The sequence below is a fragment of the Ischnura elegans genome, chromosome 4, assembly GCF_921293095.1.
Source record: "Ischnura elegans chromosome 4, ioIscEleg1.1, whole genome shotgun sequence".
Taxonomy (NCBI): Eukaryota; Metazoa; Arthropoda; class Insecta; order Odonata; family Coenagrionidae; genus Ischnura; species Ischnura elegans.
The window spans coordinates 58403426-58420911 of record NC_060249.1 but is presented as its reverse complement, the minus strand read 5'-3'; the positions used below and the strand labels follow the sequence as shown (position 1 = coordinate 58420911).

General features: G+C 39.3%; 1 protein-coding gene across 1 annotated transcript in view; it reads right to left on the bottom strand.

The window, feature by feature from the left end:
• LOC124158147 (protein gooseberry-neuro-like) overlaps positions 1-17486 on the bottom strand; it is a 140089-nt gene that overhangs the window by 88307 nt on the left and 34296 nt on the right. The window contains exon 3 of the mRNA XM_046533331.1: positions 5725-5831. Coding sequence (XP_046389287.1) covers positions 5725-5831 — 107 coding nt within the window. The remainder of the gene's footprint in view (positions 1-5724; positions 5832-17486) is intronic.

The following is a 17486-nucleotide window of genomic DNA, read 5'->3' as shown; positions in this document are numbered from 1 at the left end:
CGCTATCCAATATAATTCTTCTTTATATTGTTGTGAAATGGGTGACACGCTGCTGAAACGAAATTTTCAAATAATCCATTCAGTATTAATTGATAATTACTTAACGACGCTATCCCTCCGTGTGTTTTATTTTGTAATATGAATCACGTCACTGTTTCGATAAAAATGAAATAAATCTGCATAAAAACCCGATGAGTAATACGGATACCCAGGTTGGATGACTGCTAAAGATTTCTCGCGCCCGTAAAAAATAGAACGAGGCGGCCGATGCCTCCCCGCGGTGGCGGTTGCCCTCATCGTCGCCGCAACAGCTCCCGCCATCATCCGCACCTCTAGAGCGTTTCAGCGCACCACCCACTGAGATCGAAAATTACTGTCCCCGGAGCATAAGAGCCCTCGAATCCTTCACCGCGCAATGGTGGCATCATGCTTTTTTCCACCCTTCGCCACTGTGCCCTTTCTGTTTGGTCGCGGGAGGTGGGAAAGTGAGGGAGCGGTATTTGTAGGTCCCCGCATGCCACCAATGGGAAAGACCCCGTCATGCTGCGGTGGCCCCGAATGTGCATTGGTGGTAGTACGGTTGGATATATGTACAGGGTTAGGGCGTGAGGTAAGGAAACGTCCATAATGCTAAAATCCTTTATCGCCATGTCACATTGCAAACAGTGGTGGACAATTGTTATGCCTCTGGCGCATGTTTTTAGAAGAATGGCGCAGGTCATTTTTACGAAATTTGTGGCCCCTTATTAAATTTGCTTTTAACAGAAGGTATAAACTGTATTATAAAAGGGATAATATGTATAAAATGTTCGATTCGATCTATTTCAATTTTCTGTAGAGTTCATGGCTTCGTAGACGCTAAAATTTTTATTTATTTACTGTTTCAAAAACGAGATTGATAACACCAGCGCAGAAGTGTACTTATACTCTCTTTTCCTTCTCAGAATCCAGACTAACGTCCATTGTCCTAGCAAACATCGACCGAGAAAATTAGCCCGGCCACGCTTTATTCATATGACTTCAAGATATTTCTATTGTAAGTCAGTACACCTTTCAGTCAACAATTTCTTTCTCCATCGCGCTAAAATTGAGCTCATGATTAGAGATCTCACATGCATTAATATAACTTTAGAGGGTTATTGTCATAATGCTACTTTCACCAGTAAGTCTGCCACAAAAAAACTAGAATTTGGTGATTTTTATTCGAATTTCGAGATATCAAAATGATCGAACCTAGGTTTGGGTTAGTTAAGATTATTATCAATCTCCTCTGAAATTTTAATTATAAACTTCTATCTCCAATAAACCCTTATCTTATAGCATCCAGCTGATATTAATTATTCATGGCACGTCCTTTGGACATTACATACCAGGCGGGCCAAATTTTATAAAAACAAGCACTAGATTAGGGCTTTGAAAACACCGTGAGGAGTGAGTCATCAAACTGCTAAAGGAGAGATAATGTCCGTGACCAGCTCGAGCTGTCTCTATAATTCGGTTTAGCAGAGTGCATAGCCCCGAAAAAAGAATTATTCTCTTTGTTTCTTGGTCTCAAATAAGTTTTTGGCATTAGTTATCTTTGTCGAATCCAAATCTGCCAATATGTATTTTAGCCTCCCGCCTGTGCAAGCGTAATAATAGTATATTTTAAAAATTTCCAATTAGCGTCGAAAATTTTACAACTACGTATATAAGTCATAAGTATAAACTAACCTGGATAATAATTCATGGTATAAGAACCCATCTATAAAAAATCCTTCTCTTCTCTCATACCCTAAGCCAAAAGAATTTCTACATATTCGTCGTCCGACGAAATAGTTAGTTATTCCATAACCTTACAATTAGCAGGATGTGCTTCATTTTTTAAGGAAGTATAAGCATATCGAACTGAAAGGAATGATTATGAACGTATGAAATGGTTAAAAGTCTTTACATCCATGTCAAAAATAAAAAATACTTTAAATATGGAAAGATACTGTGTTTTTAAGTTTTGGCATGGACCCTGAAAGAAACGCCCACAATGCATATGTCGTCTTATGTCAAAAAGTTTGTTCGGAGAAGAAGTTTCGAGGTAAAATTCTGGTTTTAATGGCTACGCTAAAACATTTGCAAATATCCATAGAATTTATGCTCGACCAACCTACGTTTTGGCAAGTTGATTGCTACTATCATTACTGATAGACTAAACTTGATTCACCAAGTTCAAACTCATTTATGTCCTAACAAGTTTAGTTGCTGTCATAACCTTTTCAAACTATTAGGGAGAGAATATTTAGGATCTCAGCATTAAATTCGGAGTGTGGCATCTTTTATTCTCCTTCTGCGCCCCACTATCTGCTTGATTGAGTCAGCGGTGATGCTACCGATTCTCACGCAATTCGCTCCGGCACCGATGGCGGTTTTGTCGGGCATCGTATCCGAGTGAACTCGGCGCTGAGGAACGCGGGAAAAATCTGAAAAACCAACGGCGAGACGTTCCGGAATCTTTTCATCATTGTTATTAGGGCCTGGATGGGCGGTCGTGTGCGCCGGCGCTTAATCTGCATCGGACGTGAGGCGTTTGTACGCACGTCACTCCTCCGCCATTGCGCCACCCATTCAAGGTGTTTTGCGTCCGTTAGAAGTCGTAGCCACGTCGGCGATCGTTTTTAAGAGCCAAGCGATCCCCTTTTATCGCCCGTTATTATTCTCCTCCGTCGATGGATGATGGCCGCCTCGCTTAGGCGTGCGTCTTATGCCCACGTGAGAGTTACACCTATTTTTCTCCTTCTCTATCAAATATATATAGAGGTATTTAATTGTACGAAGATTTCGATCATTTTTTAACTTTGCATTCAACTGTAGGCATAAACTCTATTATAAAAAAGCTAGTGTAAAAATAGTCGATTTGATCTATTTTGGTTTCTGTAGAATTAATGGCTTCTCAGAAGCTGTACATTTAAATTATTTATTGTTCCAAGAGCATTGGAATTGGTAACCCAGTAAACGTGAATACTATTAGCATTAGTGGAGACATGTCCTCGGCATTGGAATACTATAATATCTGAGTTGGCCATGATCGGAGGCAAAGGTTTTGGCTACTTGCACACACACCACCTTTGGACGACCGGTAAAAAAATCGGCCGATATTTTATCGCTGGAGCACTGCTTGCACATAAGCCGGATTTTAAACAGTTATACGATCAATTCCTTGGTTGTCGAGATCAACCGACTTTTTATCGGTACTGGGTCGTGGTCGGTCAGTGTTCACGCCACCATGCCTTCCAATGGTTCACTATTGGAATAAAGACGGCAGATTTTTTTACCGACCGTCCATAATCTGTGCGTGAGCAAGAGGCTTTTCATTATCATTGAATTGCATAATATAGGTACTTATAGTACGGATGTAACTTGAGATTTCATGCAAGATCGCACCGAAGGGAAGCATAATGCGAATAAAATTATAGGGAACTTCCACTTCTAATATCATTGGTTCTAATACTATTGGTTTTGATTGCCACAGTGCTTTTCTTTTTTTACCTATTGACACTGTAAGGGAGCGAAGCCGGTCTCATTAAAAATTTTAGCATTGGAAACTACTCATATATTTTTTCTAATGAAGTTACAGGAAGGAACTGCGTATTTAGTTTTTGTCCGTTCCACTCATATTGCTAACTATTTTTAACATGTATTTAGAAATAAATCAACTTAATATTTCATCATCCGTCGCAAAAAGAAAGTGCGAATTTAATTCATGCCCTTTCCACTGACATTGATCACTATTTTTAACATATATTCACAAGTAAATCAAATTAATTCTCAGATATTTCATAATTTCTTGTAATTTTTTTTCCATGTCAAGATTATTTGCTCCCAAAAAGAGCTAAAATTACTGGCGATTCGCGACAAATTGGGTAAGCCACTTTTCAGTGCAAATACCATGCTCTCTCTCGGTTTCTCTCTAGAGTGCTCTGAAAAGAGGATGGAGATCATTGAAAGTGAAAAACAGGTTTCTCCTATTCGTTCCAAGTGCTTAGTATTCATGAGAATTCCTCAGTTGTGCCAAGTGATTCGGGTGTTACCTGTAAGTGAATACTTCTTTCGTTTGATACCCTCCTTTTACCTACCATGCCTTTCGTTTGATAATCTGAGATTCATGAAATTATTTACGCATTAATATGCCTTTAAGCTAATTTATTACAGATGTCTTTCATGATTACCGAAGGAATTCAAATTCATAATTGCGTGGAAATAATAATCTCGTCTGAGATTCGAACAACAGACTTTCACCATTCCGGACCTCCTCCTAGACCTCTACGCTATCCAGAATCTCTTGTGATAATAAATGAATTGGTAGAGTCCATAGGCAAATTCTTAAAACCGACTAAATTTTTGAATCATAGTTGTATTTTCGGTTAAAAATAAATGATCACAAGGTATTTCCATCTTAATACATAGAAGCGTACAGAGAAAGACTGAAGAAATAATAATGGGTAATATTTGTTTACATAATTTTGGGAAGGAACAAATTACAGATGTTGGTTCGGTTATTCGGTTCTCTTTTCATCCGGTCCTTGAGCTTAGAATCGAAGTCGAAGCCAAATAGCATCCAACGATAAGATTTACGATAAACATCATAGTTGTATTTTCGGTTAAAAATAAATGATCACAAGGTATTTCCATCTTAATACATAGAAGCGTACAGAGAAAGACTGAAGAAATAATAATGGGTAATATTTGTTTACATAATTTTGGGAAGGAACAAATTACAGATGTTGGTTCGGTTATTCGGTTCTCTTTTCATCCGGTCCTTGAGCTTAGAATCGAAGTCGAAGCCAAATAGCATCCAACGATAAGATTTACGATAAACATCATAGTTGTATTTTCGGTTAAAAATAAATGATCACAAGGTATTTCCATCTTAATACATAGAAGCGTACAGAGAAAGACTGAAGAAATAATAATGGGTAATATTTGTTTACATAATTTTGGGAAGGAACAAATTACAGATGTTGGTTCGGTTATTCGGTTCTCTTTTCATCCGGTCCTTGAGCTTAGAATCGAAGTCGAAGCCAAATAGCATCCAACGATAAGATTTTCGATAAACCCAATTTGAAAAAAATTTAGTAATCATAATTAGCAAATTAACAGCTTAAAATAGATATTCGTAATGAATTCAATCACTTGTGGGATAACTTGATAAGTTATTTCAGGCCTTTTTCATAAAACCTTGATGCTTATCAGTGACAGATTATAAAAATTAAGCAATTAAAATAATTCACATGATTAATAACTGCATACGAGAACCGGGACAGAGAAACAATACCGAGAGAGCATGAAATCGTTTCAGGCTTTACGTGATGGATATATACATGATGAAATATAAACAAAAAACTGTAATTTCCGCACTTAAATATGTATACCAACATTTTAGACCAAGGTTTCGATACCCCTTGTTATTTTCAAGGACGTTACCATGTCATGTCATTGCCATCCTTGAAAATGACATGGAGTGTAAAAACCTTGGTACTGGACTTATCTATTAAAGTATGGAAATAACAATTTGTTGTTAATATTTTATCATGTACGATAGCGATAACCAAATTGGAAACGAAGAAAAAAGAGAGGAAACGACCCATCCATAGTTTCAACGATTTACTTTGTGAAAATCAAGTTTTTCTATCAAATCAAATGCGATCCAAAAAAAATCAACATCGAAAATCCGGTCACGTGACCGCCACTTACCCTCTCCGCTCCTCTTCTCGTCGTCGCCCTCTCGTCCTCGGAGAAGCCGCGAGATGGCACTGACGGACGGAGCACTGCTCCTGTCGCAGATGCCGTCCTTGATGAGCCTGCGTGAATCAAGGGAGCAGTCTTTTAGATCAGGCCTGGGCTCACTTTTTGAAAGGTAAGAGCTCAGGGCCGGAGGTGTGATTGAGCAAGGAGACTTTGGGGGATGGAAGCACATACGAAAATAATGGGTCGAATCACCATAATAAAAGGGGGAAAATATTTCTTCGGGGAAGATAATTTTAATTTTTGCAGCGCCAAAAAGATAAATTAATTTCAAGAAATTTTTATTTCCGATTGGCTGCATTAATTGGCATAAGACGAACGTTATTTGAACTACAGGCAATGCTGTATAAAATTGAGAAGCTCCAAAAGGCCAAAAATTAAATTTAAAAAAGAAAATATCCTCTAATAATAGATAAAAGCTGATCATCGCGGCAACATAATGGTTCTAGAACGTCGTCACAATGGAAAATTGGCAGAAACGGATTTGTTGATGAGGCATCTTGTACCTGTGTTGGTCATACCGCGTTACATAAAAAACGGGAGTAAATATCAGAAATTGTGTGAATATTTTATAGAAATTGCAAAGACGTATTATTAATGCTTGATGTCATGAATTAAAATCCACCTGATACGTTGATGTTGAAATGCAATGGTTGATCATCATCATTATTCAACAATACTAAGATTGGTTTGACGAAGCTCTCCATTCCTCTCTCCTATCCGTTTACTTTTTCATAGTGACGTATTTCTTCTCTAACAGCGTTGGTAGAATAAAAAGATAATGACAGAAAAATTATAATCATCATAATGAACCTAGACGCTGAAAAAATGACACTCAGCACTTCAAGCAGCCGTGCAAATAACCCATTCACCTACTTGCTTTGTTTTTGTACGGACGGAAGAGATGGATTTTTGGCTACCACATCCATATTCATGTTATCCTGAGAAAAATCCCTTGATCAGTCTCTTCAATGAGATTCGATTTTAAATAGAATAGTAAATCTGGTTTCATTAGTGGTGGCCGTAATGACGACGCTGCATTCTGCCGTCTAGTTTCTTCCTCTTCCCAGCTCTTCTGAGATCCCCAAGCAACAATCAACATCCCCACAACATCCAGGCAAAATTGTCGGCGTTAACATCCATGTTACAATATCTCTTAGATATCTTCACAACATCCGATGAGTAGATAATGGGTGTTCTTATTATGGTTTTTGGTCATCCCCAGACATACAGACAAAAAATAAATGCTCTTCAATTCTGTGCAGAACATATGCTACCTATGGAAACTGTTTGGAACAACATTTTTTTTAAATTAATAATGAAAAACACTTTGTTACTTCCACAAAATTCACAGAGTTTCTATTTATTACCGGTTTCGGCTATTACACCATTTTCAAATACATGTATGGTGCATTATTAATATGGAGCCCTTCCACCACGTAAAAGCTTCAAGTTTCGATTTAATTTTTTTTTAATATCGCGGACGTTTCAACTTTGATATCTATGTCACGTTATTTTCACAACTTGTCGTGGATGTTACAAAAAGAATGTATCTATGTAACGTTGTCAAAATATCCATCGTGTAATAACGTCGTGTTTTGGATATATCAACCTCATTTGGATATCCGATGGATATCGTCCGCTGCTTGGGTCAGGATAAAAAATTCTTCTGACTTGTAGATCCTGCCTCAGGAGTGTATCCTCGCGAGACCCGTCCAGGGTTTCGTCCCTATTGCCACGTCCACGCACTAGTAATATTTACACCTGGCCTCATCAATTTGCAATAGGGTGGTTTCCTATTATTTTTTTATTGCCTAAATCGAAAGATTATTACTCCTGGAGTACGTATTTCGCGCTTTTAGATTTTTAAATGACGATATCTATTTTTCGCGATTAAATGAAAAGTGAAAAATTTCAAGCGCGCAAAAACGCGACGCATAAGTAGGAAAGTCCGTGCGACGCATTTCTGGTTCCCCCTCTCTCCTTGTGAAGTGACCTTGATCGAGGCTCTGAGCGCTGATAGGACGCAGGATGCTAGCGGATAGCTGAGTACCTTGCTGAATGGTAGCGCTTGGCTTAAAAAAGGTTTATTAATACCTTATCAAACGAAGAAAACGTTCCGACCTTAGCCAGTTTTAATAGGTGATTATTAAGACATGTTTCCCTGAGCTCTGTGCCTCATGCATGCATTGGTAACCTCAGACGATGTATAACTCCTATCCTCTCGTGTAGAAACTAGGTCCCTGTGACGTCACGCGGAGTGGAATCGCATGGGCGCCAATCTGGCCTTTTTCAAATGAGGATAAAATTTGACCCTTGCCATTCGTCTAAACCGGTATTTCAAAAACCAAATAATTTGTGTATTATGAATACACTAATGGTGGGTAACGAATCGCAATCAATGCCTATCGTTTTCTTTAATGAAGGAAACTACCCTATTGTGAGTACCGCGTGAGCTCTCACGCCTTATGCCTTATCCTCGGTCCACCCAGCAAAAACTCTGCCCCCTTGTCATTCCACGAGGCCTGTCCCAACACAGCGGACACCTAATAGCCGCTACTACACCCTCTCTTCAACCCGTCTCTCAAATCCCCGAAAACCATCCCGAATCCGCCTCCAAAAAACGTCTTCACTTCCCCAAGTCTTTTGACTTAACGACCCCATAAATTTCGTCCTCACGGAAGATCCTCCCCACCACCCAAGTGCAATCCACAGCAGCCAGTGACTAGCCGGTGACCAGCCTCTAACCCCCATTCCCTCTTCTCCTTTTCCCCAACCCCTCTCGACTGACCATGGAAAGGGAGAAAGCAAGCACACGCTGACGCACTGCTCTTAGGACCTTTTTTTTCGAGTCGCGAGCACTAAAACGCTCGTCCCAATTTTCTCTCGTCTCCCTTTCTCCTTCTTCTTTCTTGTCCCAAACGTCTTTCTTCCCTTTCTCTCCTCCCTCGTCGCACTTTCGACTTCTCATCAGCTCGTGTCCTTCTCTATTTTGTTCACTCCCTTTCGCCCGGGATACGATTTTATTTTCGCTGCTTCCCTCAAAAGAGTTCTGAATTTGGCTTTTATATTCTACTTTTCCGTAATTTACTGTGGAGAAATTCCTCCGCATTTGTATTGTGATGAGGCCGTTTTGTAGACCAGATGTTTTCCATGGAAAAGGAATTTTCACGCTTATGATAGCAGTCTTCAGGAATCCCTTATTACTAATAAGAAGAAGAGATGATTAAATCGGCCGCATCGTGCGGCATGGTGGTCCAGTCAAGGCAGTCGTCCGAGGTTAAATGAACGGGAATAAATGCAAGGAATACTATAAGAACTTGAAAATTTATTAAGGACGTAAAAGAGAATAAATGCGTAAATATAATAAGGTTAGCGCGGATGGGAGAGCTTCGTCGAACCAATATTCGGGTTGATGTATTATGATGATGAATTTGCGAAGGATTTAGTCATTTGTAATTATTTTGTTTCTTCAGCAACCGCAAATATATCCACGTGTTTTTTCCGTAAGTTGTCTATCACGGTAGAGCTGTGTGTGGGATTATTCTAAATTGGTTCAATATCCATAGCCTATCCATTCCCTACATTATAAATTCATGAAAAATGAAGGACAATGAATAAATAATCCCTTTTACCACGAATAGTTGCCGGTATGAACGGCAGTAAGAATGTTTTAAAAGTATTTCCTGCAGATAAAAATATCTAATGATTCAGTTCTAGCAATGGCCATCATTCAGATTTTCAATTTTTTATGTCGTTATAGTACACAGTGAATTAGTGAAAATATGGACGTTGTTTGAGATTGATTCGACTTTCTAGCGCACTTGTAGTAGGAAAGTTTGTATTGTATAGCTAGCTCCAATAGCGTCTTTTCCTTGGTTGTCTGTGGGTATGTAAACCATCCAGATTACTCAGCCATCAATCCATTAAATCCATGGCATTTTTGATGTTATATCTGGAAAATGGATAACTTTTTCCGCCCTTTTAATATGACTTTTCAGTGCCACGATTGCTCACCCTTCGGTATCTTAGTAATGCAGGAGGCTTGGGGGCGCGCTTGCATCATTCAGGCTGAACGTGCAAACAGAATTTTTAAACTTAACATTGTGTTTTCCTAACTCTCTCATACTATTCGTAATAATCTTTTCCTCTCAATTGTTTTTCATTTCACGACTTTGTATCTTAACGTCCTTGTATCTTCGAAAGCAGCCTCCAAGCTGCCAGATACCCAATCGCCCTTATCTAAAACACGTCTTCCTTTTTTTGCCACTGATACTATTCCTTCCACAGCCCACTTCATGCACCCCTCACTCACTCCTCATTTCTATTCCCATTCTCTCCCCCATTCCCTACCATATTTCTCCTCTCTATTTTCCTATCCCTTCTTTTACGACGAGGGTGCTGTAAATTCTGCTCTCGATTTGGAAGTCCGACGGTTGGGTTGTAAAAATCACGCCGGACAGAGCTACTCCCCCCTTCCGACTCGTGACACACTCAGGATTGAATCCTGTACGGGCACGACACGACGCGCTGTGATCCCAAATCGTAAAAAAAAATGGCCGAAAATAATTCCGCTGTCATGATTGCTTACTTCCTTTCATAATAAATATAGGTCCTCATTTGTTTGGGAAAGTTAATTTATAACATGATATTTTTAAGTATGCTACAAGTTTTTGCAATTCAAGCACATAAATGTTTAAAAAATTAATAATAAATCCAATTGGTATTTCAGGTTATTTCCGTAATGGTAAGTGCAAAAATTATATAGGTTTCCGATGAGCATACATTTATTGGTCACTATTGCGAGTAGTTCGTATTTATGCATGGCAAATTCGAACAATATTTATTTATTATAATAAATATTATAATATAGTAATAATTATAATATATAATAATAAATATTATATATTATAATTAGTGAATGAAGAAGATAAATGCTCTATTTAAGAAAAATTTTCAAATAATTGATAAAATAGAAATCTTAATGTGAAAGAGAGTATTTTTAATATTATAATTATACTCAATTTGCTTAAAAAATATGATTACTAATTCGCGACGTTATATAGTTGATATTATAGTGTTCAAAATGTGGAGTTTTTGAAGAAATTGAAAATAAAATGGATCGACAGAATGAGTTGTGAGGAAGTCCCCACCAGAATGGGAAAAATAGAAGTCTTCTAAAAACCGTAAATATAAGACAGGACGGCTTAATTGACCATATCATTAGGACTGATGAACAAATGAAAGCAATCGTCGAAGGACAAGTGGATGGGATGAAGGTCAAAGGAATACCCCGAGTGTGTTACATTCATTCACTCATGGTATCATAATCCTACGATTGGTATACCACACCCCTGAATTTCTCCCTTTCCTCTAGCTAGTTTCCTTGTGTCCTTTTTGATCTGCCCCAGGTAAATACTTATCTCTTGGTCTTTTTGGAGTGTATTTTCCTTCGATTTTTCCATCTCTTTAATTCCTCACGTAATCACTGTGTTTTATTTATTTATCTCAATTACCCCCGAAAACAGCACAATGTGGCCTTTACATCGGGAGTTTAAACAATCAACCACAGACGATCGCACACACTCATGTCCTGGAGGGGCAACCTATCTTTACCCGAACCCGCGACCTTCGGTATGGTAGGGGAGGACTCATCCCCGCCGCCACCATCATATGTTTGTGATATGCTTCATTATTATATGTTTTTCACTGGATCCTAATCTGGCGTATTGCGCTTCTCAGCTCTTATTCTTCTCCAAATTCGTTCGTAATACGCCCTTTACGACAAGTTATTAAAGATGTAAAAGAGGAGAAAAACGTGAATATGAAAATTTAGCTAATTGGAAAGCAAAGTTTAGTGCTGCGTCAAATTATTTTTCTCGTAAGTCAATTGAATCATATTGATTGTTAACATTTTGGTTAGGATAACAGCAAAGACGGTTGAGATAATATCCCATCTCTCTCAAGGCGCATGCTCCCAAGGTAATGTGATGTCTCTCCTCTCACGCCCATGACCTTCTCAACCTCCTCCCGCGCACTTTTTTTGTTCGGCCGAGAAAGCCCATAAACACCCCCAATCAGTCCCCTCCACTCTCCTACTCCACCCTCTCACCCTTCCCGATGGATTTACGACGTGACTGGGGGTGGGTTTGTGAGCGATTGCCCTGGGAGAGGTCGTCCAACTGCTGGTATGCACCACTTGCCTTTCCGTACGCTACCGTAAATTTCTCCCCTTGGATTATACAATGGTATTCTTAGAATCTCAAATGTTTACTTGTAGTTTGTGAAGCTATTTTCTTCGCTCGGTGCGATATGCCGTTATTGGGTGCGTAGTGATCCCTAAGGATTCGAAGGGAAAATGTGTTTTTCGGAGTGGTTGAGTGCTTGTGTGACATTTCTTTTTTTTTTGCTTGTTTCTTGTTGATCTTATGATAGCCTTCTATGGAGGAGAGGGAAATAATGTTAGTAAAAGTTTCAAGCTGAATACAGTTTAAGTTAAAAGTTTATTTGCTTGGTAACCTGTTCTTGTCCACAGCGCTCCGGGGATAGTCCAAAGCCATTTTTTTAAATCATCTAAAATTCTAGTAGCCCCGTATTATTCTAGACATCGCTGGAGTTACGTCTATTATTTTTTCATTAATTTCTGACTGTGTTGTGATATTGTTTTTACTGTCAATATTTTTTCTGAATATTTTGAATTTGCTCTTTTGAAGACATTTATTGGTTGGGAAGAGGTTTTAAATGTAGAATACGATTGATTGTAGAATTTGGAGAAGGGACGAGGGAGTTGGATGTCTTATAGTATGATTTTTCTGTTGTTTACAATCGGGTTTTAATCACTTTAATTAAAAGCTAATCCTTCGCATAAAGTATACAGTAAATGAATGGATTTTAAATAGTGAATACAATAAACGAACGACCAAAAGAACGCTACACTTGAAATCAAAGGTGAAAAGAAATAATGAACACCTGTACATAGAGTACTACTCCTCTTGAGAGGTGTCAGGATGGGTAAGACATCTCCTTTGCCCAGTAGCGGATATGGAAAAAACTCAAGGGGGGCGCAAAACATATCTTGAGCCACCTTTACTTTTATCGTTATGAAACGTAAGTCGCATGCAAATTTTAAGAAATTTTTCTTTAAACTGATTTTACATTTATTCAAGACAATTCCATCTTATGATATAAAAATGTTATAATTGTTACTCTGCATTGTTAGGCAATGCGAACGGCTCCAAAAGGAAGGGACGCGCGCTCCCCATATGTATCCGCCACTAATTTGCCTAAACCCAAAGGAAATAACTGTATTGGGGAAGGAGACGTAATATCTCGACTTGCATAAATAACAACAAATAAAATAACACGTGAGAGGGTCAGAATCCAAGGAGTGCAAGTGATTTTCTCTTCTAAACAGAGTTAGCTAGAGAAATTAGGGAAAGAAAACAAACGAGATCTTCTTCTTCTTCTCGCCCCCCTCCCACACAATAGCTCGAAAAGTAATAGCAGTGGAAGAAGACTGCCAGGCAATGATGAGGGGCGGGGGTGTTGCTGACTGAACTCTCTGGCGCTGACCTGACACAGCCCATTGGACCTCAAACATTCCGCCGATTAATTTAAATTATGCCGAGGCACAGCCCCATCCAGTCGGCGACAGGGGCAGGATTTCCGCCGGGCGAAAATCAAAGGACTGCGGCGGCACATTCCTCGGACAAGAGTTTCGCGAGACAAAAGCCATGCGCACACTCGTTCCGGGGGGAAAGGAATGGAAATTAAAAGCGCGTCTAAGTAAGAGCTGTGTTTTCTGAGTAGCTTTTGTCTGCGGCAGCGTCACTTTTACGGCCAGAGACGCGAGGCCTGAGAACCCCCTCGCCCCCGACCGGCCATTTAGTGGGATGGGTCCGATCGTGCTCTCCGCGCGTCTTGAGAGGAGAAAGGAGGGGGACGGCACACCCCCGTACCTAATTCCGAAAGGGAAGAATTCTATTGGCTAAGGGGACGTAACATCTCGGCGTCCATAAAGTACAAATAATAAAATAACTCATAAGAGCTCGAAAAATAATAACAGCGAATGGTGCATTATCTACGCATGAAAACTACGCAACACCGCAGCTGCGAATCTAAAGCTCGAAAAGATGTAATGGAGTATAAGAACTCATGTTCCGAGTTATTTTCCTCTTACCATCCGCGAACACACAAGTGAAAGAGGTTTTTGCGTTTAATAATATCTTGCGTTCATTTATAACTTGATTTCATTAATACTCTATGCTCACAAATTCAATATTGCAAAACGGCCGGGGGAAGTTCGCATGAAGTCATATTGTATGACGAAAAAACTTCAAAATTTTCCTCAAAATCAAGCGCTAAGTGAACACATAATGGTTGGTAGTTTAATTCTTTTCTAATTAGTTTCCTGCACCACCATTTACCTAAGGAAATTTAATATTGCGATGGTCGTTAAAGAAAATTTATACCGACGCAGTGAATTCTGATGCTCAAGTCATTTTTGTCCCCAGTTTTTATAATTTCAATAATTCCCTTTTTTCGTTAAAGTTCCAATTTTACCTTAATTAAGTAACTGAAACTTCTAAAGGATATGCTTATGGGAAAAATAATCTGAATGGATGGAGTACGAAGCGAGGGGTGGGGAAGGAATTAGCCAAGGCAAGGTTTAAGAAAATTTTTAAAGTTCAATGGGCTTTGTCAGATAAGCGTTAGAGAGTACAGTAGGCAACACCCGCCGCTCACCACTGCCTGGCAGTCTTCTTCCACTCTAAAGCCTTTCACTATTTCTTTCCACGTTTTTACTAGTGTAGCTTTTTACTTTTTATTGCATCTTTGATTTGCATTGTTGCATTGCTGCTTTTGTGTGCGAATTGGGAAGGGAAGTCAAATGTGGGAGGGGATACAGGCCGGACTAATGCGCAAAATTTTCCATGCAAAACTGCCTTAACTGGAGGATTACCGACTTTAGGTTATAAAAAAAACTGAAAGGGAGAGAATGGTAATGGCATCAGCTACGTACATTCGGACCATCAGTGAATTGAAGACGAGGATGTCTGAGTGTGCACTGTGGTACGGAGGGGGACTGGTGCCGACGAGGGGAAAGGACTGAAACGGACGGAAAAAGTTGATGGAAACAGTGACCCGTGGAAGAGGAAAACCGTGGTCACTTATAATTTTCGCCACTACCTCAGCCTCATGCGTCATTCCTCTTCCCCTTTTCCTTGAGCAGTACTGGACAGACACCCCAGAAGTCAAATTTTTATCACGGCCAAGCGGAGAGGTTTATGGGATATGCACAGCGTGTGCCCATCTTCGCAGACGACAGTTTTCGCCGGAATCGCAGCTGGCTTCTTTAGAGCGATGCTTTCGACCGTCTCTCATTCGCATCCATCGGAGCCTGGTGTCTTATTATTGGTCCTCATATGAGGCCAATTCTCATTGGTTCTCCTTCCTGGCGTTTTCCGTTTGCCTCAGAGTCGGTTTTTAGCATTCTTTTCCATGAGTTGAATAGATGGTACCCGTCTACCCCGTTGAAGGTTTTCGTGGATTTCATAATCTCTATCGCTTCCCTAATGATGCGTGGATACACGCGGTATATAACCCGCGAAACTCTCCGCTGAATCTTCACCACACCACGATGGCCTACACAAAGATATTATCACGGTCAATTGGCCCGCTAATAATGTTTTAGATATTTCATTTTAAACGTTAGCTCATATTTGTGATTGTCTTATATTTTATGATTAGATAATTTCTCTTTAAACCCTTTATTCTAAAGGCCTGGTCACACGGTACATTAACACGTACAAGTTAATGCACGTTTGCGTGAATGATTTTGGTGGACCGGAACGGAACATGTACGAATGCATGAGCCAAATTAGAACAGGTTCTATTTTCTGTGCATGCATTCGCACAAGTTGGATGGTTACACGGTGCATTTTGCCATTTATTCTCGTTGATATATTTAGACATTAACCCGTACGTGTTAATGTATCGTGTAACCAGGCCTTAGGAGTCTGTGAAAAACAAATGTTATTACTACGTTTGCACGGTTAATGAACGTGGCAATTAATGTTTTTCCGACCTACTCAGCTATCGCAGGAGCCTAATGGGAATATCATTGTATTTCAGTCAGCTAGTTGCGGAAAGTATCGGTTTTATTTAGTTGGATTTTATTATCCAAGTTTATCCTCTTTGAGAAAACCGGATTTTAAAATACATTTAAGGGAACCCAAATAGCCATATTTTAAAATATGAGCGGCTAATGGATAAATTAGTTTTAATATTTATGAGAGGAACTCAAGAAAAATACCTAAAAACAACTATGAATGAAAAAAGTAACGGATAAAATAAAGAAGAATGCGTAGCAGTGGCGAGAGAAATTGTCAAATAATTGAGTAATAATTGGATTGCCTTGCCTGACCAACTCTTAGGTGGACTTAATTTTATGAAAATTAAAACTTTTTTACTTCTGCTTGATGTTTAGGCCCTGAAAACAGTTCTGGTTGAGTGAGCGGAGATCGTCATATTTACTTCGTCACCGAAACGTCATTATAAAGCACGTCTAATTCTTATGAAAAGAGGATGATACGCTGTGGTATCACTCAAAAGTTATTTGGCTAATGCCGCGCGTTATAAAGAAACGTATGCATTATTCATTATCACTAATCATGATCATGAAAATCATTAATATTCTTCAAGCGGAGTTGCCATCAATCGCAAATTATTGCTTCCAAAGCTAGCAATGATGTAATTCGAGCTTCTTTGATCATCATCTCTGGTCCCTGGAAGGCGATGAAAAACTCGATGCTGGACATCTTCTTTACGGAACCATTGGAGAAATGATAGAGTAGATTGCCTTAATTATTGTCTCTCCAAACCGCGATTCACCGTGAATAAGGAATTGACCTCTCGTCCACCGCTAGAGGGCAACGCTTTTGATCTTTTGAATGGTGGCACGGTTTTGTCCGGTCGGCGCCCCTGAAGTTCAACCTCGCTGCCGGGGAACTGTGGTAAAGTCAGAACCTTGGAATAACTGGTGATGAGTTGGAGATGTGTCATCACTTCGCCTGCAGGTCATTCTCGCCATTGATGGGACGCGCACGTGAGGGTTGGCGCAGGTTACTGATAGTCACCCGGGCAACGTAACTGTTTAATGCCACCTAATTAAGTTCTCTTTTAGGAAATTCTCCCATTCATGTTCGTGGCGCTACCCGAAGACCTTCAAATTGGACTGCCTATTTATAATTTTTAAATTAAATAACATCCGGTATGAATGCGATCACTTTTCAAATACATAGAAAGATTTTCGTTGTATTTTCAGAATATATCGTCAGTTTACGATGATAAGGCATCCATTACGGAATAAATATCCGTATAAAATGATTAAAATTCCATTTATGATATATTTCATATCTTAATTTGACGCATTATTTTATCCACAAGTTCATTAGATTTATTTTATCACATTTTATATGTTTACAGTACTATCGTATTTTCGTTAAATTTAAAGGCGACTCGAATAATAGCATCTAGCGAGCATAATAAAAAAAAAAAAAATATATATATATCCACCAATGCGATCTCGCCATGTTTTCTGCTTCTGTTTCAGTTATGGCTCATGATTGACTTGATACCACACCCTCGAAAATACGGTTGGAAATTCCATGTTTCTGATAACATTTCAGAGAAAAAGAGATGTCATAAGG